General features: G+C 35.3%; 2 protein-coding genes across 2 annotated transcripts; one reads left to right on the top strand and one right to left on the bottom strand.

The window, feature by feature from the left end:
• Nucleotides 1-2316: 2316 nt before the first annotated feature.
• LOC132173309 (Exostosin family protein) lies at nt 2317-11576 on the top strand. Its single transcript, XM_059584766.2, has 5 exons — nt 2317-2436; nt 3420-4116; nt 4210-4340; nt 9136-9484; nt 10792-11576. Exons 2-5 carry the CDS (start codon nt 3637-3639, stop codon nt 11476-11478), a joined length of 1647 nt encoding a protein of 548 aa, XP_059440749.2. The 5' UTR covers nt 2317-2436; nt 3420-3636; the 3' UTR covers nt 11479-11576.
• A 6072-nt stretch (nt 11577-17648) lies between these two features.
• Nucleotides 17649-18753, bottom strand: LOC132175768 (transcription factor MYB114). The gene is made up of 3 exons (XM_059587815.2): nt 18429-18753; nt 18141-18270; nt 17649-18056 (listed from the first exon to the last, which is right to left on the bottom strand). Exons 1-3 carry the CDS (start codon nt 18562-18564, stop codon nt 17744-17746), a joined length of 579 nt encoding a protein of 192 aa, XP_059443798.1. The 5' UTR covers nt 18565-18753; the 3' UTR covers nt 17649-17743.

Raw genomic sequence — 18753 nt, forward strand, 5'->3', positions numbered from 1 at the left:
TTGGCATTCTTACCTCACCAGCCAAGAATAATAAGCTAACTTGGAAACCACAACAGGGGAGAGAGCATTTGTGGTGTCCTAATCGGAGCTATTAGAGCGGACGGCATAGGGTATATCGTGCGCATCTGGATATGCAACTAGAATGAAGATCTCCATAAATGAAAGAGGAATACCAACTATGAAGATCTAGGCATGAGAGAGCATTGGAGCCAAAAATATCGCATGGGACTCAAAATAGAGGGGCGGCGCGTGCAGGCAACGCGGGCCGTGGTAACATGTGGGGTGCATGCACAACGAAAGGGTTCGGCAAGTAGATCCATGGTTGATGAAGGAGAGGAAGTGGTGCATTAGGGTTGAGGGAGTGGATGCACAATAAATCTAGCTTTTAAATTGCTAAATTATTAAAAAACAAAAGGGATAACTTCAGAAAACCCCCCTGAAGTTCCAGCCGATTTGAAAAGACCCCCCTGAATTTCCAAAGCTCTCACTTAGACCCCCTGAACTTTGGTTTTCTCTCACTTTGGACCCCTTTAACATTAAACTACGTCGTTTTGGATGTTTTATACCCATTTTACCCTTCCTCAAAACTATGTCGTTTTGTGTCCTAAAATCACAACACATATCCAGTCCAAAACGACGTCGTTTTAAGCATAATTTTTTTTTTAATTAAAAAAAGTAAAATATATATATAATAAAAAATAAAATTAAAAAAAAAAAAAAAAAAAAAAAAACGGGGGTGGCTTCAGCCACCCCCTTGGCCAAAATGGGGTGGCCGGACCACCCCATTTTTGGCCAAGGGGGTGGCTACAGCCACCCCCTGGCCGATCTGGGGGTGGTCGAGCCACCCCCATGGCCAAGGGGGTGGTCCGGCCACCCCCTTGGCCCCAAAAAAAAAAAAAAAAAAAAAGGGATGGGGTGTTTTTGGGGGTGGCCGGACCACCCCCAAGGGGCTGGGGTGGTTTCGGCCACCCCATACCGGCCGTATGGGGTGGCCGAAACCACCCCCAGCCCCTTGGGGGTGGTCCGGCCACCCCATATGCACCCCCCGCCCCCCCGTTTTTTTTTTTTTTTTTTTTTAACCCTTTTGGGGGTGGCCGGACCACCCCCATGGCCAAGGGGGTGGTCCGGCCACCCCCAGACCGTCCAGGGGGTGGCTCTGCCACCCCCTTGGCCAAAAATGGGGTGGTTCGGCCACCCCATTTTGGCCAAAGGGGTGGCTGAAGCCACCCCAGTTTTTTTCTTTTTTTTTTTTTTTTTTTTTTTTTTTTTTTTTTAATTTTTAATTTTTTCTTTTTTTAAAAAAATAAAAATTAATGCCTAAAACGACGTCGTTTTAGGCTGGGTAATTTTAGGACACAAAACGACGTAGTTTTGGGGAAGGGTAAAATGAGTATAAAACATTCAAAACGACGTAGTTTAATGTTAAAAGGGTCCAAAGTGAGAGAAAATGGAAGTTCAGAGGGCTTAAATGAGAGTTTTGGAAATTCAGGGGGGTCTTTTCAAATCGGCTGGAACTTCAGGGGGGTTTTCTGAAGTTATCCCAAAACAAAAAAAAAAAACAAAAAAAAACAAAACAAAATTGAAATGAAAGAAAGAGCAAGGAGGAGATTGAGTTCTTCCTTCTCTCCATCGACACTAATAGAAGAAATCATAGGCTCATGGAAGAAAGTTTACTAGAGAGGGAAGTGGAGCGAGGGCATTCAAATAAATTACTTGCATCATGTTCTTAGTCATTTTTAAATTTACAATCCACTTATTTTTTTTTTCTTTTTTTAAAAAAGAAAAAAGTTTTAGTTTTATTTATTTTTTATTTTTTTTAAAAAAAAATTTATTAAGAATATTTTCATCATTATGCGGACATTATCGTAATTGAAAGTTTACGAATGACATAGTCAATTGAGTTGTAGTTTAATATGTAAAATCGTAATGACAAACGTACTCTTAGGCTCCGTTTGCTTCGACGTAAAACGTTTTTCATATTTTTCGGTATTTGGTATGACCGAAAAATCGTGGTAAAATCGAAAACATTTTAAATTGGGTAGGAAAATGATTTTATTTTTCACTAAACAATAATTTAACTAAAATTATTTTCCACGCAAATTAATACTTTTCCAGGTTTAGTTCTACCAACTACCAAAAAACTAAAAAATAAAACATAAAAGAGCATACAAAGTCAACGACTCTTGCAGACTTAAAAGAAAAAAAAAGTACAAAAATCAGTTTTTCGTTAATTTTAGTAATCGCATACATGAAATGTCATAGAGCTATATATAGGATTACCGTGTCATCCTTCCCATCCTCTCTGTTTCCCTCCATTCAACCTTGCCACCCTCTCTCTGTCTCTCTATCTCTCTATCTCTGTCTCTGTCTCTACCTTTTCCTACAATTCCTACAGTTATAAACTCCGTTGTATCTCTTCGTGTTCGTTGGATGAAGGTATGGTTACTACTATATTATGTTTCATATTTGATTCTGTCATTTATGTTCCTTCGTATTGACTCTTTCTTTGTCTCTTTGCTTTACCTTTTTCCCGTCACAATTTCAGCTTCTACAATACATTCTTTATTTTATTTTTTGGAACTGTGATAGAAACAAGAGGAAGAAAACAAAAAAAAAGAGAGAAAATTTTAGATGGGGGCCTTTTCTTTTTTGGTTAGAGAATAATAAAAACAATTCCATTTATGTGGTAATCAAAAATTTGTAGCCTAGTTTTTCATTGCCTGGATGGGCCAAATTGCTTGATTTGTGGTGAATTGTTGAAAATTTGGATTGAATATCCATTAAAGATATGGTTTTTGAGTATGCTAACAAATTAACTGATGAATAGCTAGCTCTGGAAATGATTACGGGTAATATTGTTCGAAATTCAATGGAAAATGAGGATCATATTTCTTGCAATGGCACCCTAACCCCATTAAACCCTGGAAACTTGATTTTAGTTTGCTGGGTTTGCTAGGGTTATTTCATATGCAATTTGATAGTATTTTGGTTAAAATGTAATAGCTATTGAGTGCTGAAATTAAATATCATATTTGTATGGAAAATGTATAGGTTAAAATACTATTTGATTTTATTGAATGGCTTTCTTTGAATCTCTTTAATGCTTCCACTCAATCTGACAAAGAAATCAAGTAGTTCATAAGCATGGACACAAAATTGGTTATCTTTCTTTCAATTTTTTTCCTTCATATTTCATGAACTTGTACTTTAATACTCTACCTCTCTCTGTTTCCAGTTTTCAGTTTTTTCTTTCATTTATGTCTGTCAGGTATTCCTTTTATGTGCTACCAATCAGATTTTTTCCCTTTGATCATGACAGAAACTTGATGAGGAACTATTTAATTACTGTTGTAATTTTTCTTCTAACATTTTTTTGAAAAGATCTTCAATTTATTTATTTTTTTTGTTTTATGTCTCAGTCTCTTATTGAGAAGCTGGAATTATTAGATTGTGGATTTGACAACTATTGGTGAGATGGAATCGAGTTTAACCTTGTCAAGAACAAAAAGGCATGCCAATTTGATGCAGTCCTTAGAGGCAAATAATGTTTAGAATGATATGCTCATGTTATGATCACTGGGCTCCTTCTTTTTGCTTTTTTATTGATAATGGGCAAGGTTTATCTAGTACAATGAGATGAAAAGATCATTGTGGTGCATTGCCATTATCCTGATGAAGGAACTTATCCGCCGTTGTGTGGGGTACAAAGTTGATTGGAGAACACTGTTTTTGGTTGGGGCCATTTTGACAATAGCTGGTGTTGTGTTTCAGATGTTTAGCCTTCCTTATTCCCTGGAGATATGGTTTCTGTCACCACATGTTACAGTTTCATCATATGAATCTTTGAATAGTACTATTCCATTGAGTGAGACCCTCACTAAGGCAAGGGTTGAAGAGTTTCAGTTTGTTCTAGCTGCCCCTGTTGTTTCAGTGAATTCTTCTATTAAGTTGATCCAATCAATGCCAGTTGAGCCGAAGAGAGTGACTGCTCCCATGAGGAAAAATTCTAAATCTAAATCTATATCTAGAAGAAGGAAAAAGAATATCAAACTAGATGACAAGCCAAAGCTGCTACCTCCTCTCCCTCCTCGTAAAATAGTGCCTTCTCGCTTCCAGGTAGAAGTATTGAGAGTTCTAATTTTGTTTTCCTTTGTAGCATAACAAAGGAAGCTATTAACAATAAATTTACCTCTGTGGCTATATTTTCAGAGATACATTTGGTCCTTGTCACCAAATGAGGCGCTGATGTATGCTAAAAAAGAGATTGAGCATGCTCCAGTAGTTATTGATGATCCTGAGCTATTTTCCCCTTTGTTTCGGAACGTTTCTGTTTTCAAAAGGTATATTTCATAGAACCTTTTCCATGGTTACCCCATCATGCTTCCTGGTGCCTATATGACTTTTATATTGTTTTTTACCACGCTATGCCTTGTGATTGGTCTAATTGTCATTGGGTTGATTGGATTAAATTTATTTTGTCACATATTATGTCACAACCCAAGATCCAAACTGATCCAAATTTCTATGTGTGATGCTTCACTATTTAAAATTTGATTATGTGAGCCGATTTTTGCATAAATTAAGTCTTAAAGAAAGTATAACACATGATCATACATAGTGGTGGCGGACCTTTGGGGCTTGGGCTCGTCTTGTTAGGGGCCCACTAATTTAAGGCCTGCCAACCCAAGGAAGAACCCGAGAGCACCTTGCTCCTACCACACTCACTCCCTTGCCCCTTGCAACCTCAACATCAATCCCCTTTATTCCTGGCATGAGGTTGGGGACCATGAGGCAGGTGAGGGGAGGTGTGGGTTGTTCGGTTATAGGGGATTCGCCAATAGGGAAAGGGCACGTGGTAGACGGTTATGAGACAAACTATTATAAAAAGATGGTTGCATGCGTTAGGTAGGATCATCTTCATCTTTTGCCTTTCTGATCTTTTTAGCCTTATTCCTTTCTCTAAAATCCCCGGCTGGCTTAAGCATGATGCCAAGATAGAAGGTATTCACTAAAAGAATTTCTTCAGGGTGGAAATCGAAGTTAACATCAACAACCCTCTCTCACCGGGTTTCATGCGTAGGTGACAGGATAAACCACTAGTTTGAATTCAGATGAACTATGAGCGGCTTTTGGAATTTTGCTTCCAATGTGGAAGACTCGGTCACACTAGTAGTATCTGTCCATTCCTAGCTAAAAGGTATCTCCCGCCACCATGCCCGGCAAGCTCCTTTTGCTAATTTTTCCTCTCCCTCACAGGGACACACAATCAATACTCTGTCACGTGGTTAAATGTATCAACATATATCATAACTAAATTAATTTTGAATGATATTCACATTAGAAATTAAGCTTAATCAAAATGTTTACAGACCTTAAGGTTTCATAATTACGATATGATGCGTTACAAATCGTAATTTAGCTCCATATGTTAATTGCTTAGCCTTTAACATTTATCTCACTTTCTAGCTTCAATTATTAAGTATTGAAATTGTCTTAGCGAAAATGAATCCCTAGGTTTTCAATATTTTCAATTAGGCATCACTGAGTCATAAATTTTCTTCCATTACATAATTCATTGTGAAATTGCGAGAGAATAATGGAGCTTCATTCTTAATATGTTTGATGTGGAGTGGATTATGCCTAGTCGGGTGATTGATTTGTTGGATTGTTAGGGAGGACAGGTTGGGCGAGGTACAATTACGGAAGTATGGAGGTTTGCTCCATTGTGCGTAATGTTGTGTCTTTGGCGAGAGAGAAATGCCCCGAACTTTAAAGATGTAGAGATTTCAGTGACAGAGTTGCGGGAGTTTGTGATCAACACTTTATATATATACCTGGATATTTGCCCATTATAGTCTGCTTGTTTCTAGTTTTGCAGATTTTTGTAGTTTTTGTTCTTTTTTGTCAGATTAGGGGTTCTTTGTATAATTCATGTGTGGTAGGGTTGCATGCCCCTTTGCGCTTTATCAAATAATGAAATTTCTTATTAAAAAAAAAAGTAATGAGAATTAGTTTATCTACCTTAAGATATGATAGTTTGCAGTGAGTTTTGTCATTCTTCTCTTGTTAAATAAATTGTGTCCTTGAAAATTCATTTCCCTCCCTCAATTTTTTTCTTTGGTTTATCTTTCGGATTGTTCAATCTTTGGCCAATTAATGAATCCTGACCAGAGAACCTGAAATCCTAAGGAATAGTGTGTCAAATGCATATTTCAGAATGATATGGAAGAAGAGATTAGTGATGGGAAAATTTGGGCTCATAATGACTTTTACGTTGAAAATTTTGAGATAAGAAATTCTCGTTCGAACGAAAATGGGTTCGTTCAAACGAGATAATAATAGAATGTCTCGTTCAATGCTCGGTCGTAGTCCATTCAAACGAGGAAGTCACATAATGTCTTGGTTGATAAGGGTTTTCTAGAGAAAGGAGGGTGTTTAAAGTCTAGGTGAAGTGTTAGGTTTTTCAAAGAAAAAGAATCCTAATTAATGAGCATGATGTGTTGCAAACGAGCATGTGATACAGTACAAACCTTAGCAAATGTTTGACCAAAACTTGTAAGTATATCCTCTGACCAACTGAAGTATTAAATGTATTCTTACATGCATAATAAGTAAATATTCTGACCATCTAGATTATTTTTATATGCATTTGTAAGTAAATATGTTCGTCTGCTAGAGAATTTAAATGTGTTTTTACATGCATCTGTAAGTAAATCTCTTTACTAGTAGTGATACTATTTGCATGCATTTACTTGTGTGCCATGATACTAATATTTTGTGGATATGAGCCTGCTCTTGATCATTTACAATTGAGAAAACGGTTTACAAAAGAAATTTATGAAAAGTATACACAATACAAGTATATTTTTAAAGGTTATTTTCAAGAAAAGTTTTATGAATATAGAAAAGTATAAATTTTACTGTACAAAAGTTTACCCAAGGCAAGCCCAGTTTGTTCAGGGATTATACGTTTGAAACCCGGTGTTGAGCGGGGGTAGTACACTCAACATGCCTTAATTGAATGGGGTTAATTTGTTTCCCAAGTCGAGTAGGGTGGTGAACTTGACAAACCTAATGTGTATGTGGTTAATTTATTTTGGTTGAATGGAGGAGGACATTCAACAATCCAATCTGTTTGGGGTCAATCATTCAGAGCCTTAGTTGAGCGGGGTGGTTTTCTTGACCCTATTGGTTGAATGGGGGAGAACATTCAACACTCCCAAGTCGAACATGGTAGTCAGTTCGACACAGGCTAAGGGAAGACTAAGTCACTAACAATATTTATGTTTCATGTTCAGGAAATGTTGAAATCGAAAGTCTCTCCCATTTTTAGACACTCAATAAATAAGGATTTTCTTGCATTAACAAAAAGAGAGAAAATTTTAAAGGGCTCACATACACATAGCATAATTATTTGCATTTACTTACTGAACATGGACTCACAAGTTCCACCTGTAAATTGTTAAAATTTACAGCTGTAGAGGACATAAGCCCAGGAGAGCCCCACTGTTTGGACTACTTTCCTTAGAAGTTGAAGAAGACATAGTATTTTGAAACCCAGACAAAGCTTGACAGAGGTTTGATCAGGTTTGGGTTATAATAGTATCTTTTTTATATGTTTAGGTTTAGGAAGTATGAAACATTTTATTAGTAGAATGCAAGTATAAACAGAGTTGTGTGGTTATGTGTAAATGTTAATGAGGTTTTCAGTTAGTGCTTTGGTATTGTTCTTACAGTTATTATAATTATATTGTTATTCTTAAAGTTAAGTCACAGTAGCAACGCCTCATGGAAAGAAAAAAAAAAGGTGAAAAGTTGGGGTGGTAAACTAATGGAGTCGTAGTTGGTCGGAATACTCAGTGATGGGTGGAGAGTGGAGGCTAAGAGATCTTTGTCTTCGTCCTACAAAGTTGAATATCTAGATTCTTCTGAAAAAAGTGGATCTTAGACGAAGACGAGGTGACTGGTATGCTTCCTCGCTTGACAAAGCATTCCCTCCACACGGATCGGGTAATACTCCAGCTTTGCTGGCTAGCTGACCCCAAAGAATTATTTGCATTCAAGGGAATTCGAACCTTAGACTTGATAAGAATGCCACCAAGACCAAAGCCCTTACCATTTACCACTTGAGCCAACTCCTTGGGGTTAAATTTAAGAGGTTAATTGTTGAAATTGATAATGCAGGGACCAAATTGATACCCGCCTTAAAGTTCAAGGTTGATATTTGTAAGAACCCCGTGACTTGTTGATCATGAAAGGAAATGAGAGAAATTGGTACTTTTAATCAAAGTGTTGGAACTCTGTAGGTGCATCCTTTCCCTCCCCACTTCAAAAGAAAAACAGCAAAGATTGAGAAAAGTCTCAATGATTTAACTAGGCTTGGTAAAATAAGTAATTCTAAAACAGCAAAAGTTCCATGTCTATGTTTCCTTCTTTCTTTTATACAAATTCAGTCCCATGCAATTATCCTGTGTGAGGAGCTCTCACCAATATAAATCACTCTCATATAAGGAGGTGAACGCTCTTGCCCAAATAAAATCATTCTCATATAAGAAGGTGAAGGCAGTAGAGGGGATTGCTTGAAAGATTGATCTATATTGATGCTATGTTAGGTAGGCACTTCAATTCATCAACATGACTTCAATAAAAAAAATATATTAAAAAAAAAAAAGAAAAAAAAAAAAAGAAAAGAAAAGAAAAAAGCCATGCGTCTTGAAAGATGCAAAAGTGTTTGGTGGGTGTGTACCAATTTCAGCATAATGGTTGACAGTTTGTCATGGGATAACAAGGTAGTTGTTGGTAGGTAACAGTGAATAGATGAATAGTCAGAAGAAATAGTTGTTTGTACTTTGAAATCGGATAGTTTTAAGAGTACAATGCAGTGTTTCTTGAGAAATCAAAATCATTTGCATGTCATACATATGAGTAATAAGGTTGATTTTTGCAGCTATGATTAGTATTAGCCAGTAAGTTGTCATTAGTTGTTCCCATATCTGAGACAAGCTGATATAAACATTAGAAACTACATTAATGGCAGAGTTGTTTTGAGATTGTTGACCTTTATGCCATTTCCTTCACTTTTATTCTTTAGTTGATAGGAGTAGTATAAAAGCCGTTGATTTTCCTCATTTGCAGGAGCTACAAATTGATGGAAATGACACTTAAAGTGTTCATTTACCCTGATGGAGCGAGGCCTATATTTCACGAACCTCATCTCAGTGGAATTTATGCTTCTGAAGGATGGTTCATGAAGTTGATAGAGGCAAACAGGCAATTTGTGACGAGAGACCCTGAAAAGGCTCACTTATTTTATTTGCCTTATAGTGCACGCCAGCTGCAAATGACACTCTATGTGCCTGAGTCACATAATATGAGACCGCTGTCAATCTTCCTGAGGGACTATGTGAACATGATTGCTGCCAAGTATCCCTTCTGGAACCGCACACATGGATCAGATCATTTCCTCGCCGCTTGCCACGACTGGGTACAATAGCCTCTTTTGTTTTGGTCATAGAAATGTTATATGTGTGTGTGTCTAATTTTGCTTACTTTGACAATTCCTCAAACATAAGCAATTTTGTTTTCATTTATATCTATATTAGAGATGTTAAGCCTTCATGAACAAAAATCAAAATGTTGCTCTCAGTGCAATTATAGTTTAGAAGTTTCTTTGGGATAAACAGGTGCAACTTATATGTTTGAAGAGTAATTTTAAAAGTCATTCTTATGTCACCTCAAGAATGAGGTGACTTTTAAAATCACCGGTTGATCAAAATTCAATAATAATCAATCACAAGTCCAATGATGATTTTAAAAGCCACAAAATTCTTGGAGTGACATAAGAGAGACTTCTAGCATTACTCATATTTGTAAGGGGAGAAAAAATGATGGGATGGATCTAACTCTACACCACATGCACAACCAACAGAGTTAGGTCCCAGCCATTAAAGTTCAATACAGAATGATGGGACCTTTATAGATATACATAGATAAGGTCCTGTAATTAATGAAGAGGATGTATAATGGTGCATATCATCTTTGACATCGAATTATGCATTACCTATTATGCCATTGGACTATTTTCTGTAAGGAGTGCTTCAACACTTAAGGGCTTCTCTACTTCTCTTTGTATTTTTTGCTATAAAAATTTGTGTTAGCAGCTGTCGTCTTAAAAGTTCCTCTCTCTCTCTCCCTCTCACACACACACACATTATTTAGTATGTGTTCTTAAAGCCTATTTGGGATTACGTTATAAAATAGAGTTTTTGTCTATAGAAAAAGTCTGAAATAGCTTTTTAGAAAAAGCCTAATTTCTAAGCTTTCCCAAAAGCACAGTTTTAGGCTTTTTTTTATCGCAAAAAAGTCAAAAAATGCTTTTTAAGTTTTTTTTTTTTTTTTTTTTGTATTATCAAACATACCTATTTTTGCTTAGCACAGCTTTTCATATACTAAAAGCACTTTTTAAGCTTATTAATACAATCCCAAACAGGCTCTTAGAACACCATTTGCGCCTCGCATAAAATGAAACCCTTTGCAAAATCATTTCATACCAATTTCTAGTTCTGGTTGGAGATGCAGCTATCTCACTTAAAAAGTTAGCAATGGCTGGGACTCCAAAATTTCAAGTTACCTAACATTGAGATAGAGAAAGAGATCCTCCAAAATTTCCTAACTTTTATTCTGTTCACTTCTGGAATTTGAGCATCAGTGTATTATCAATATTAATGTGTCAAGTCTCTGTCGCCATATTTACTCACCTAACTTTTTATATGTTCTATTTCAACCTTGTAGGGCCCTTACACAGTGACTGAACATGAGGAGCTAAGCAGAAACACCATAAAAGCTCTATGCAATGCAGACCAATCAGAAGGAGTTTTTGTGGCTGGAAAGGATGTTTCCCTCCCAGAAACTACCATAAGGACCCCTAGAAGACCTCTTAGAAATGTTGGAGGGAATAGAGTCTCACAGCGCCCTATTCTTGCCTTCTTTGCAGGAAACATGCATGGGAGAGTCCGTCCCACACTGCTCAAGTATTGGAGAGATAAGGATGAAGACATGAGAATCTATGGGCCTCTGCCAGATAGAGTCTCCAGAAAGATGTCTTATGTTCAACACATGAAAAGTAGTAAATACTGTTTGTGCCCAATGGGGTATGAAGTGAACAGCCCTAGGATTGTTGAGGCTATATATTATGAGTGTGTTCCTGTAATTATTGCAGATAATTTTGTGCTTCCTTTCAGTGAAGTGCTGGACTGGAGTGCTTTCTCTGTTATTGTGGCTGAGCAGGATATTCCCAAGCTGAAGGAGATTTTGTTGGCTATTCCTCTCAGAAGATATCTCAACATGCAAACTAATGTCAAGATGGTGCAGAAGCATTTTCTTTGGAACCCTAGACCAATTAGATATGATTTGTTTCATATGATTCTTCATTCAATATGGTTTAACAGGCTGAACCAGATTCAAATCACAAATTCCTAGCCATTTTAATAAGTTCTCCCACAAATGCATTGAATTTGTAAAGGCTGGTTTGAATGTACAGTAATACAAGTGTTTTTTTTTATTCTTGAAGTGACCTGATAAGGATCTTATTCCTAGCAATTTCCTGTTTGAATTACTAGTAATTTAGACAAGTAATATGAGAGGTTTTATATGAGACTTATTTATCCAAATAAATGTTGGGTTGTCTAGCCATTTATCTAGGCATGACAGGTAATTGATGTGGTGTGAAACCTACGTGTCCAAATTGGACTACCTCGACTACCTATTTGACCAGGTGGGTGTCATAAATTTTCGGGATAGATGCAAAATTAGCCCCTATAGTTTGCCTAAATTACAAATCATTCCATGTCGTATAAAAAATAATTTATATGTCCATGTAGTTGGCATAAATTACAAATCACTCCTTGTAGTATAAAAAATAATTTATATGTTTTCAGGGTAGGTCAAAATAACAGTTTACTCCATAAAATCAATTTCCGTTAAATAACTTAACAGAATCTGTTACTTTGTTACAACATACCCTATAAAAACACGAGACATATTATTAATTTCTTACTTTAAAAAATGACAACTAGGGTTTTTCATATCATTTTAGAACACCAGCTAAGATTATACATCAGCTCTCACTTCAAGTCATACAGTAAATTAACGTAATCTTCTCTTCTATCCCCAAAATTTTACTCTATGCGTAATCCTCTCTCATTTTCATTTTCCTCGCCACGATTTGAGAGTATTTTGTGAGAATTTGACGGTCACATCTTCTAACCAATGAAAACAACATTCAAGTTAATAAATTGTGACAAAGTTTTTCCTTCAAATTAAATTGGAGAAAATTATATTACTCTTCTTTATTAAATTGACATTTGTTTTTAGAGAAAAAAAAAAAAAAAATTGATTTCAAGAACTAAAACATTATCTGTTTAAATTATTAAAAATTTCAACGGAAAATAATTATTGTGTGTCCGAATCCATTGAAGGAACATTTGAAAGATGTCCTGTCTCCTGTGGAAGGACTGATTGTTAGCTCCAGTCCCACTTGCCACAAATAATGTACTATAAAATGTGCACCACATTATTGTGTGAATTGAAAATTAGTTCAAAAAGTCGTCTTGTGCTGGTTTAATTAGGATGCCGCCATCAGCCTACCTACATTCAAACCTCAATTATTGCAATTTGCCGTCCTGAAATGAAAATGTACCCTCCGTACGTTTGTTTATTATAAAGTAACCATCAATATCATTCCCCGACTATTACAACTATCAACTGATATTCAACCCAATCTCAGTTCCATAACTATTTCAAAATATTCATATATCCGCGTGAGTCATCAGTACTCACGTTACTCACGTTTGGTGAACAGTATATATGAATATTAAAAAAAAAAACAATTGAAACATTAAATTTGTACATACTATTCGTCCGGCATGAGTAAACAGTATAGTTAAATATCATTACATTCTTATTTAAAACAAATATTTTGTTTTTTAATTAGCTACTTTTAGACAAGCACTATAGCTTACGTATTCTTTTTTAAATAATTTCTCTCTCCTCTCTCAGTGGTTTAAGAAAACAATATATATTAGAATTTATATTGAAAAAGGGAGTAATGATGCAAAGCACGCGGCGTGCGTGGCACGCCCACGCAAGCCAGTGCAAAAAATTTTTTTTTTTTTTTTTTTTTTTTTTAAAAAATAATAAAATAATAATAAAATAATAAAAAAAAAAAATTTTGTGCCTGGCGTGCATCACTGTTGATGCACGCCAGGCGTGCTTTCCATCATTACTCTTGAAAAAGTAGTAGGGAAAGCAAAAAGTTATACTTTTTAATTATTTAAAATGCATAACATTATTTAGAGGATTGCGTTTAAAAAATAGATCGTTTAAGGGCTCGTTTGGGAGTGCGATTTCAATAAGTGCGATTTTAAAAATTGCATTTTTAAAAATTGCGTTTTAAAAATCGCTACTTTTTAAAATCGCATAGGTGTTTGGTAAAACATACTAAAAAATACTTTTTTTTATCAATTGAGTGTTTTGATAACATTAGCATATAATTGTGGTTTCATGACCAAATTACCAATAAGGATGAACAAGACAGAGAGGATGAAGAAAAAAAAAAGAAAAGATAAAATAAGGGTTTTAATATATTTTAGGTGGGTAGTCTTGGTATTTTTTTCATTCTCGTTCTAAAAAAGGTAACTATTGCACCAAATATCTTTTTAATAGAAATTGTGATTTTGTTTTAAATTCGCACTTTTTCAAATAAGCACTCTCTAATCAGCTTATGGAAATCGCAGATTTTTTTGCGATTTTAAAATTTGAGTTTTTAAAATCGCAATCCCAAACACTCTAAAATTGCGATTTGGTTTAAAATCGCAGATTATTTTTTAAAAAACGCACTCCCAAACGCACCCTAAGTCAAAAAGCTTTTTTTGGCAAAAAATGCATTTTGGTTATTTTTATACTTTCTGGATCCTTAAAAACACTTTCAACCTTTTTTTATCAAATAGGTACTTTTTTTTTTCAAACGAATTTTTTTGAGTGTAACGCATTTTTAAGTTCCTTAAACGCACATTTAAACAGACCTTAAGTGACATTCAATATAAAGAGGTTGCTTTTTGCTTAAAAAAAGTTTTAATGTGGTATAAAGGTAAATGTAGTTTTTTTTTTTTTTTTTTGAAAGAAAACTAGATACTCTTCATTCATAGATGAAAAAAGAATACAAGAGCATTCATTAGCTCTATAAAGAAAGAGCATTAAGCTCTAAAAGAACAATATTGGAAATACATGTAGGAGTCTCCTCAATCCACAAATTATCCCTTGATACCCTCGATGCCTCCTTCGCCAAGCCATGAGCCGCTTCATTAGCCTCTCGCTTAATATGGATAATCTTCCATTGACGGAGGGATCTTAGAACTAGCTTGGTATCTTCCACTAAATGCCCATATCGAAGCCAATTTTGTTCTGTCTCCCCAATGGCCTTGACAACCAATAATGAATCGCCTTCCAAAATTACATCAAAAAAACCCAAATCTCGGCATAGTTCGGCTGCGTGTAGAGCTGCCAAAGCTTCCCCAACAGTCGATTCATAAATTGCCCCAAACTTAAAAAAACAAAAATCAAACTAAAAAAACATTATCAAACGAAGCTTTTGATAGTAAAATGCAATTATTGAATTTACAATTATCTCTTATCACTTGTGATGTGGCCATCTGTCTACAGATGGGGATTGATTGTACTACGTACGAACTTTTAATTTATTGCCTGTCCTTTCAATTTACTGGTCCTAGTTCGAGTGTAGCCCAACAGCTATGTTTGCCAAGAGAAGGGTCTGGCACTGTAGCTGGAACTGCACTGTTCCAGCTACAGTGCCAACTGACATGTGGCAACTTTTTCATCTTAAATTTTCTTTTTTTTAAAGCAAAATATTAAAAAAAAAAAAAAAATGAGGGGAAAGATGGGGTGGTACCGTATGGGGTGGCCGAAACCACCCACAGCCCCTTGGGGGTGGTCCGGCCACCCCCAAATGCACCGATCCTTTTTTTTTTTTTTTGGCCAATGGGGTGGCCGGGCCACGGGGGTGGTTCGACCACCCCCAGATCGGCCAGGGGGTGGCAAGAGCCACCCCCTTGGCCAAAAATGGGGTGGTCCGGCCACCCCATTTTGGCCAAGGGGTGGCTGGAACCACCCCATCTTTCCCCTCATATATATATATTTTGCTTTTAAAAAAAAAAAAAATTAAGATGAAAAAGTTGCCACGTGTCAGTTGGCACTGTAGCTGGAACAGTGCTGTTCCAGCTACAGTGTCGAGCCCTTCTCTTGGCAAACATAGCTAACATGTCTTATAATAATATGCTCCATATATATTATATTTATATTAGATTTATGGCATGTTTGAAAGGTTTAAAAATATTTTTTTAGGTTTAAAAAGTTTAAAAATAGTAAAAACGTATTTTTGGTAAAAACTTAAAAATTAAGCTTTTGTCAAAAAGTATTTTTTAACTTAAAAACTCTATTTTTCAAACACAATCTTAAATAAGCTCTTAGTAGCGGAGACTTTTGTTTCGATTAAGGTTATCGATTAAGGTTAAGGTGTTGGTGCCTTCCTCTCTTTGTGTTTTTGTTTCCCATTATGATAGTCTAAAATGCAGTTTCATAGCTAGGGCTTAAATAGGTTTGTCTCTATTTGTTTCTCTTGTGCTTTTGAAATTGCTTTATGTAGTCCCATTGAAAGAACTGAAACACTTATTTTGTACTGTGTTTTTCGTTGTGAGGGCGGATGTTAGGGAGCCTACCTATTATTCGGTGTTTTAGTCCATTCTACCATTTCCTTATTCAATAAGAAAAATATTTATATAAACATGCTCCATAAATTTAAGTTGAAAAATATGGATTTGTTCTAAAAGGTACAAATATTTAATTATGAGAAGTAAAAATTTCAAAATAAATTCTTAAAATTTGAATAAAATTTTCTAAATTTCAAAAACTCTTAATTTAATGTATTCAAGTTTAAAAAGTTTGTAATGTCATCTCTATCATTAGAGTTTAAATTTAAATTAGACGGTAATGGATAAAATGACCCTTATACCCCTAAAAATTTCAAATATTAACTCAATTAAAAAAAAAAAAAAAAAAAAAACCATTGTGACCCACTGTGAAGATAAATCACTTATAATACACCACATTAAAATCGGCGTTAAGGTGACATATTTTTTTTATTCACGTTAAGTTTAACTTATAAGTGATTTCATGATCCTTATTTACTTAGAAGATAAATCACTTATAATACGCCTCGTTAAAATCGGCAGGAGATATATATATTGTTTTTTCGTGTACAAAATATAATCATTGAGGGACACTGGTCGACTTTAGTCTCAAGTCTTCTTTCCTGAATATCACACCCTCCATGGGATTAGATTATTGAGCCCACAGAGATATTGTCTGCCTTATTAATGGAGAATCTCCCCATGAATTGCCTGAAGAGCTAGTTAGATCACAGACTCACAGACTCCACTGTTTTCTGCACGATTAATTTCTTCTCATTATATATAGTGATCTCCCCATGTTGCTCTTTTTAAAAAAATAAATAAAATTAAAAAAAAAAAACTAAATTTTTTTCTAAGAGCATTTTCAACAATGATATGCATTTTTGCTAATTAAAAATCATAGTTTTCTACTTTACATACTACTTTTTCGAATATAAACTATAGCAGATTTTTTATTACGTTCTTTATTTAAAAAAAAAAAAAATTATCAGTATTTTTTTTTGGGAAAATTCACAAGGTCCCTTAAACTTTCACGGGTTTTGAAAAGACCATTCAAAGTTTAAAAATCCTCAATTTCACCCTTCGAATTTTTAATTTGATGCAATTTACCCATCTCCGTTAGGATTCGGCGTTAAACCGACGTTAAAATGGATAAAATAACCTTTATACCCCTAAAACTTTTAGTACCCTTGTGAAGTTACTTTTTTATTTTTTTAAATCACCAAGATAGTAAGAAAATGACTATTCACTATAGCAAAGAAAGAGAGACAAATGATTGAAAAAAAAGAAAAGAAAAGAAAGTACTGCTTGTATAAAAGAAGTTAATCAAAAAGCAAAATATGTGTTTTGATAATTAACGTCAAGACAAACTGCTTGACCTAATCATTTCAGGTCCCTTTTAACTAAATATACACAATATATATAGAGGTTTTATATAAGCTGCTGAGCTGCTCCAATGGAGAAACAAACAGTCCCTTAGAGAAAATGAAGAAACAAAGTCTTAAAGCTAAGAGGATTAGGTTTAATCCAACGTACAGCTGTTAATTTATGTTTTTTTTTTATGCAAAGACGGAAGACTTTTTCATAGACTAAATAAATCCCCCACCTGCTCAGCTGGTTTACAAAAAGCTCATCTTTTACGTTGACTCCATTATCACCTTGAAAACCAAGCTCTCTTGAAATACGTAAAGGAACAACGCCATCTTTTGGTAAATATTTCGCCCCAAACCCAGGAAACTTCCAAGAGATTTCTGCATAAATTAATATAATATCCTTGTCTTTCTTAATTGTTTTCTGCATATTATTACTATAATATTGTTGTCTTTCTTCATTGTTTTCTGCATATAATTACTATATTCATGGCCGTTAACTCGCGCGTACCAGAAATACAACAATGAGCAGAAAAATTTATTCATAGTTTACTGAAGAATCACGCTCTTGTTATTGTAGTCGGTTTTCAAAGGAGAAAACAAATGTTATTTTTATATTACACAATGCTCACCTTTTTTAGTGAGCCAAGAATCCTCGTCAAGTTCAAGAAATTTGTTCACCCAATCTAGACCGTATGATCCTTCAACGGTGAAGTCAAAGAACTCATTTACATCAAAATTTCCCTCAGAAGTCCCACTTACTTTAGCACCCTCCATATCCGTCTTCTGAGGCGTAATCTCGTGTGCAGATGAAGGTTCTCGTGTTTTCTCATTTTGATTTATTTTCTTGCTCAAATGAGAATTCCAATAATTCTTTATCTCGTTGTCGGTTCGTCCCGGAAGTCTCCCAGCAATTAAAGACCACCTACACAGACATGTCCTTTGGTAGTCATGAATAACAGAATTGCAATAATTAAACACTGTAGAATTGAGATGACGTGGCAGTTACCTGTTCCCCAATAGCTTATGAAGCCTAAGTATCAAGTCCTCTTCTGCATCTGATATGTTGCCTCTTTTGATATTGGGTCTCAGATAATTCAACCATCTCAATCTGCAACTCTTCCCACATCGATTTAAACCTGCAGAAAAAAAAAAAAAAAAAAAAAAAACACAGCACATCAAAATTAAAGCAAGAAAAAAAAATATAGCAGCTTTTCTCTTCTTTCTTTCTCTAGATTACTTCTTTTTCTTTTCTTTTTTGTTTAATATGAAGCTAGAGATATGTGGTAATATTAACCTGCTTTGAGTGCAATTGTCTTCCACCTCTTTGCACCATGGATTTCAATGTACTGAGACAATTTTTGATCTTCCTCTGCTGTCCATGCTCCTTTGTTCATTACTTTCTTTGCCGGTCCATCGTTTTTTGGAGCCATTTAATGAGAGAGAGAGAGAGAGAGAGAGAGATGGAGAATGGTTGCTTGCTTGCTTGCTTGGTGATGAAGAGAGCCAAGAGAGGGAGAGAGAAGTGAAGGATTTAAAAACATGGAGGTTTGGGAACTGTTGAAGAAGGAATTGAAGGCTCAGTAAGTCCATCCAGCTACCCTTCCCAGGGAGGGGAAAGA

Source organism: Corylus avellana, chromosome 3 (assembly GCF_965113065.1).
Source record: "Corylus avellana chromosome 3, dhCorAvel1.hap1.2, whole genome shotgun sequence".
Classification (NCBI taxonomy): Eukaryota; Viridiplantae; Streptophyta; class Magnoliopsida; order Fagales; family Betulaceae; genus Corylus; species Corylus avellana.

Coding starts and splice junctions, on each gene's coding strand:
- LOC132173309 (XM_059584766.2), top strand. CDS start 3,637: ATGAAAAGATCATTGTGGTGCATTGCCATTATCCTGATGAAGGAACTT. Junction 4,117..4,209: donor TAGTGCCTTCTCGCTTCCAG/GTAGAAGTATTG, acceptor CTATATTTTCAG/AGATACATTTGGTCCTTGTC. Junction 4,341..9,135: donor AACGTTTCTGTTTTCAAAAG/GTATATTTCATA, acceptor CCTCATTTGCAG/GAGCTACAAATTGATGGAAA.
- LOC132175768 (XM_059587815.2), bottom strand. CDS start 18,564: ATGGCTCCAAAAAACGATGGACCGGCAAAGAAAGTAATGAACAAAGGA. Junction 18,271..18,428: donor GACAATTGCACTCAAAGCAG/GTTAATATTACC, acceptor TTTTTTCTGCAG/GTTTAAATCGATGTGGGAAG. Junction 18,057..18,140: donor CATAAGCTATTGGGGAACAG/GTAACTGCCACG, acceptor ATGTCTGTGTAG/GTGGTCTTTAATTGCTGGGA.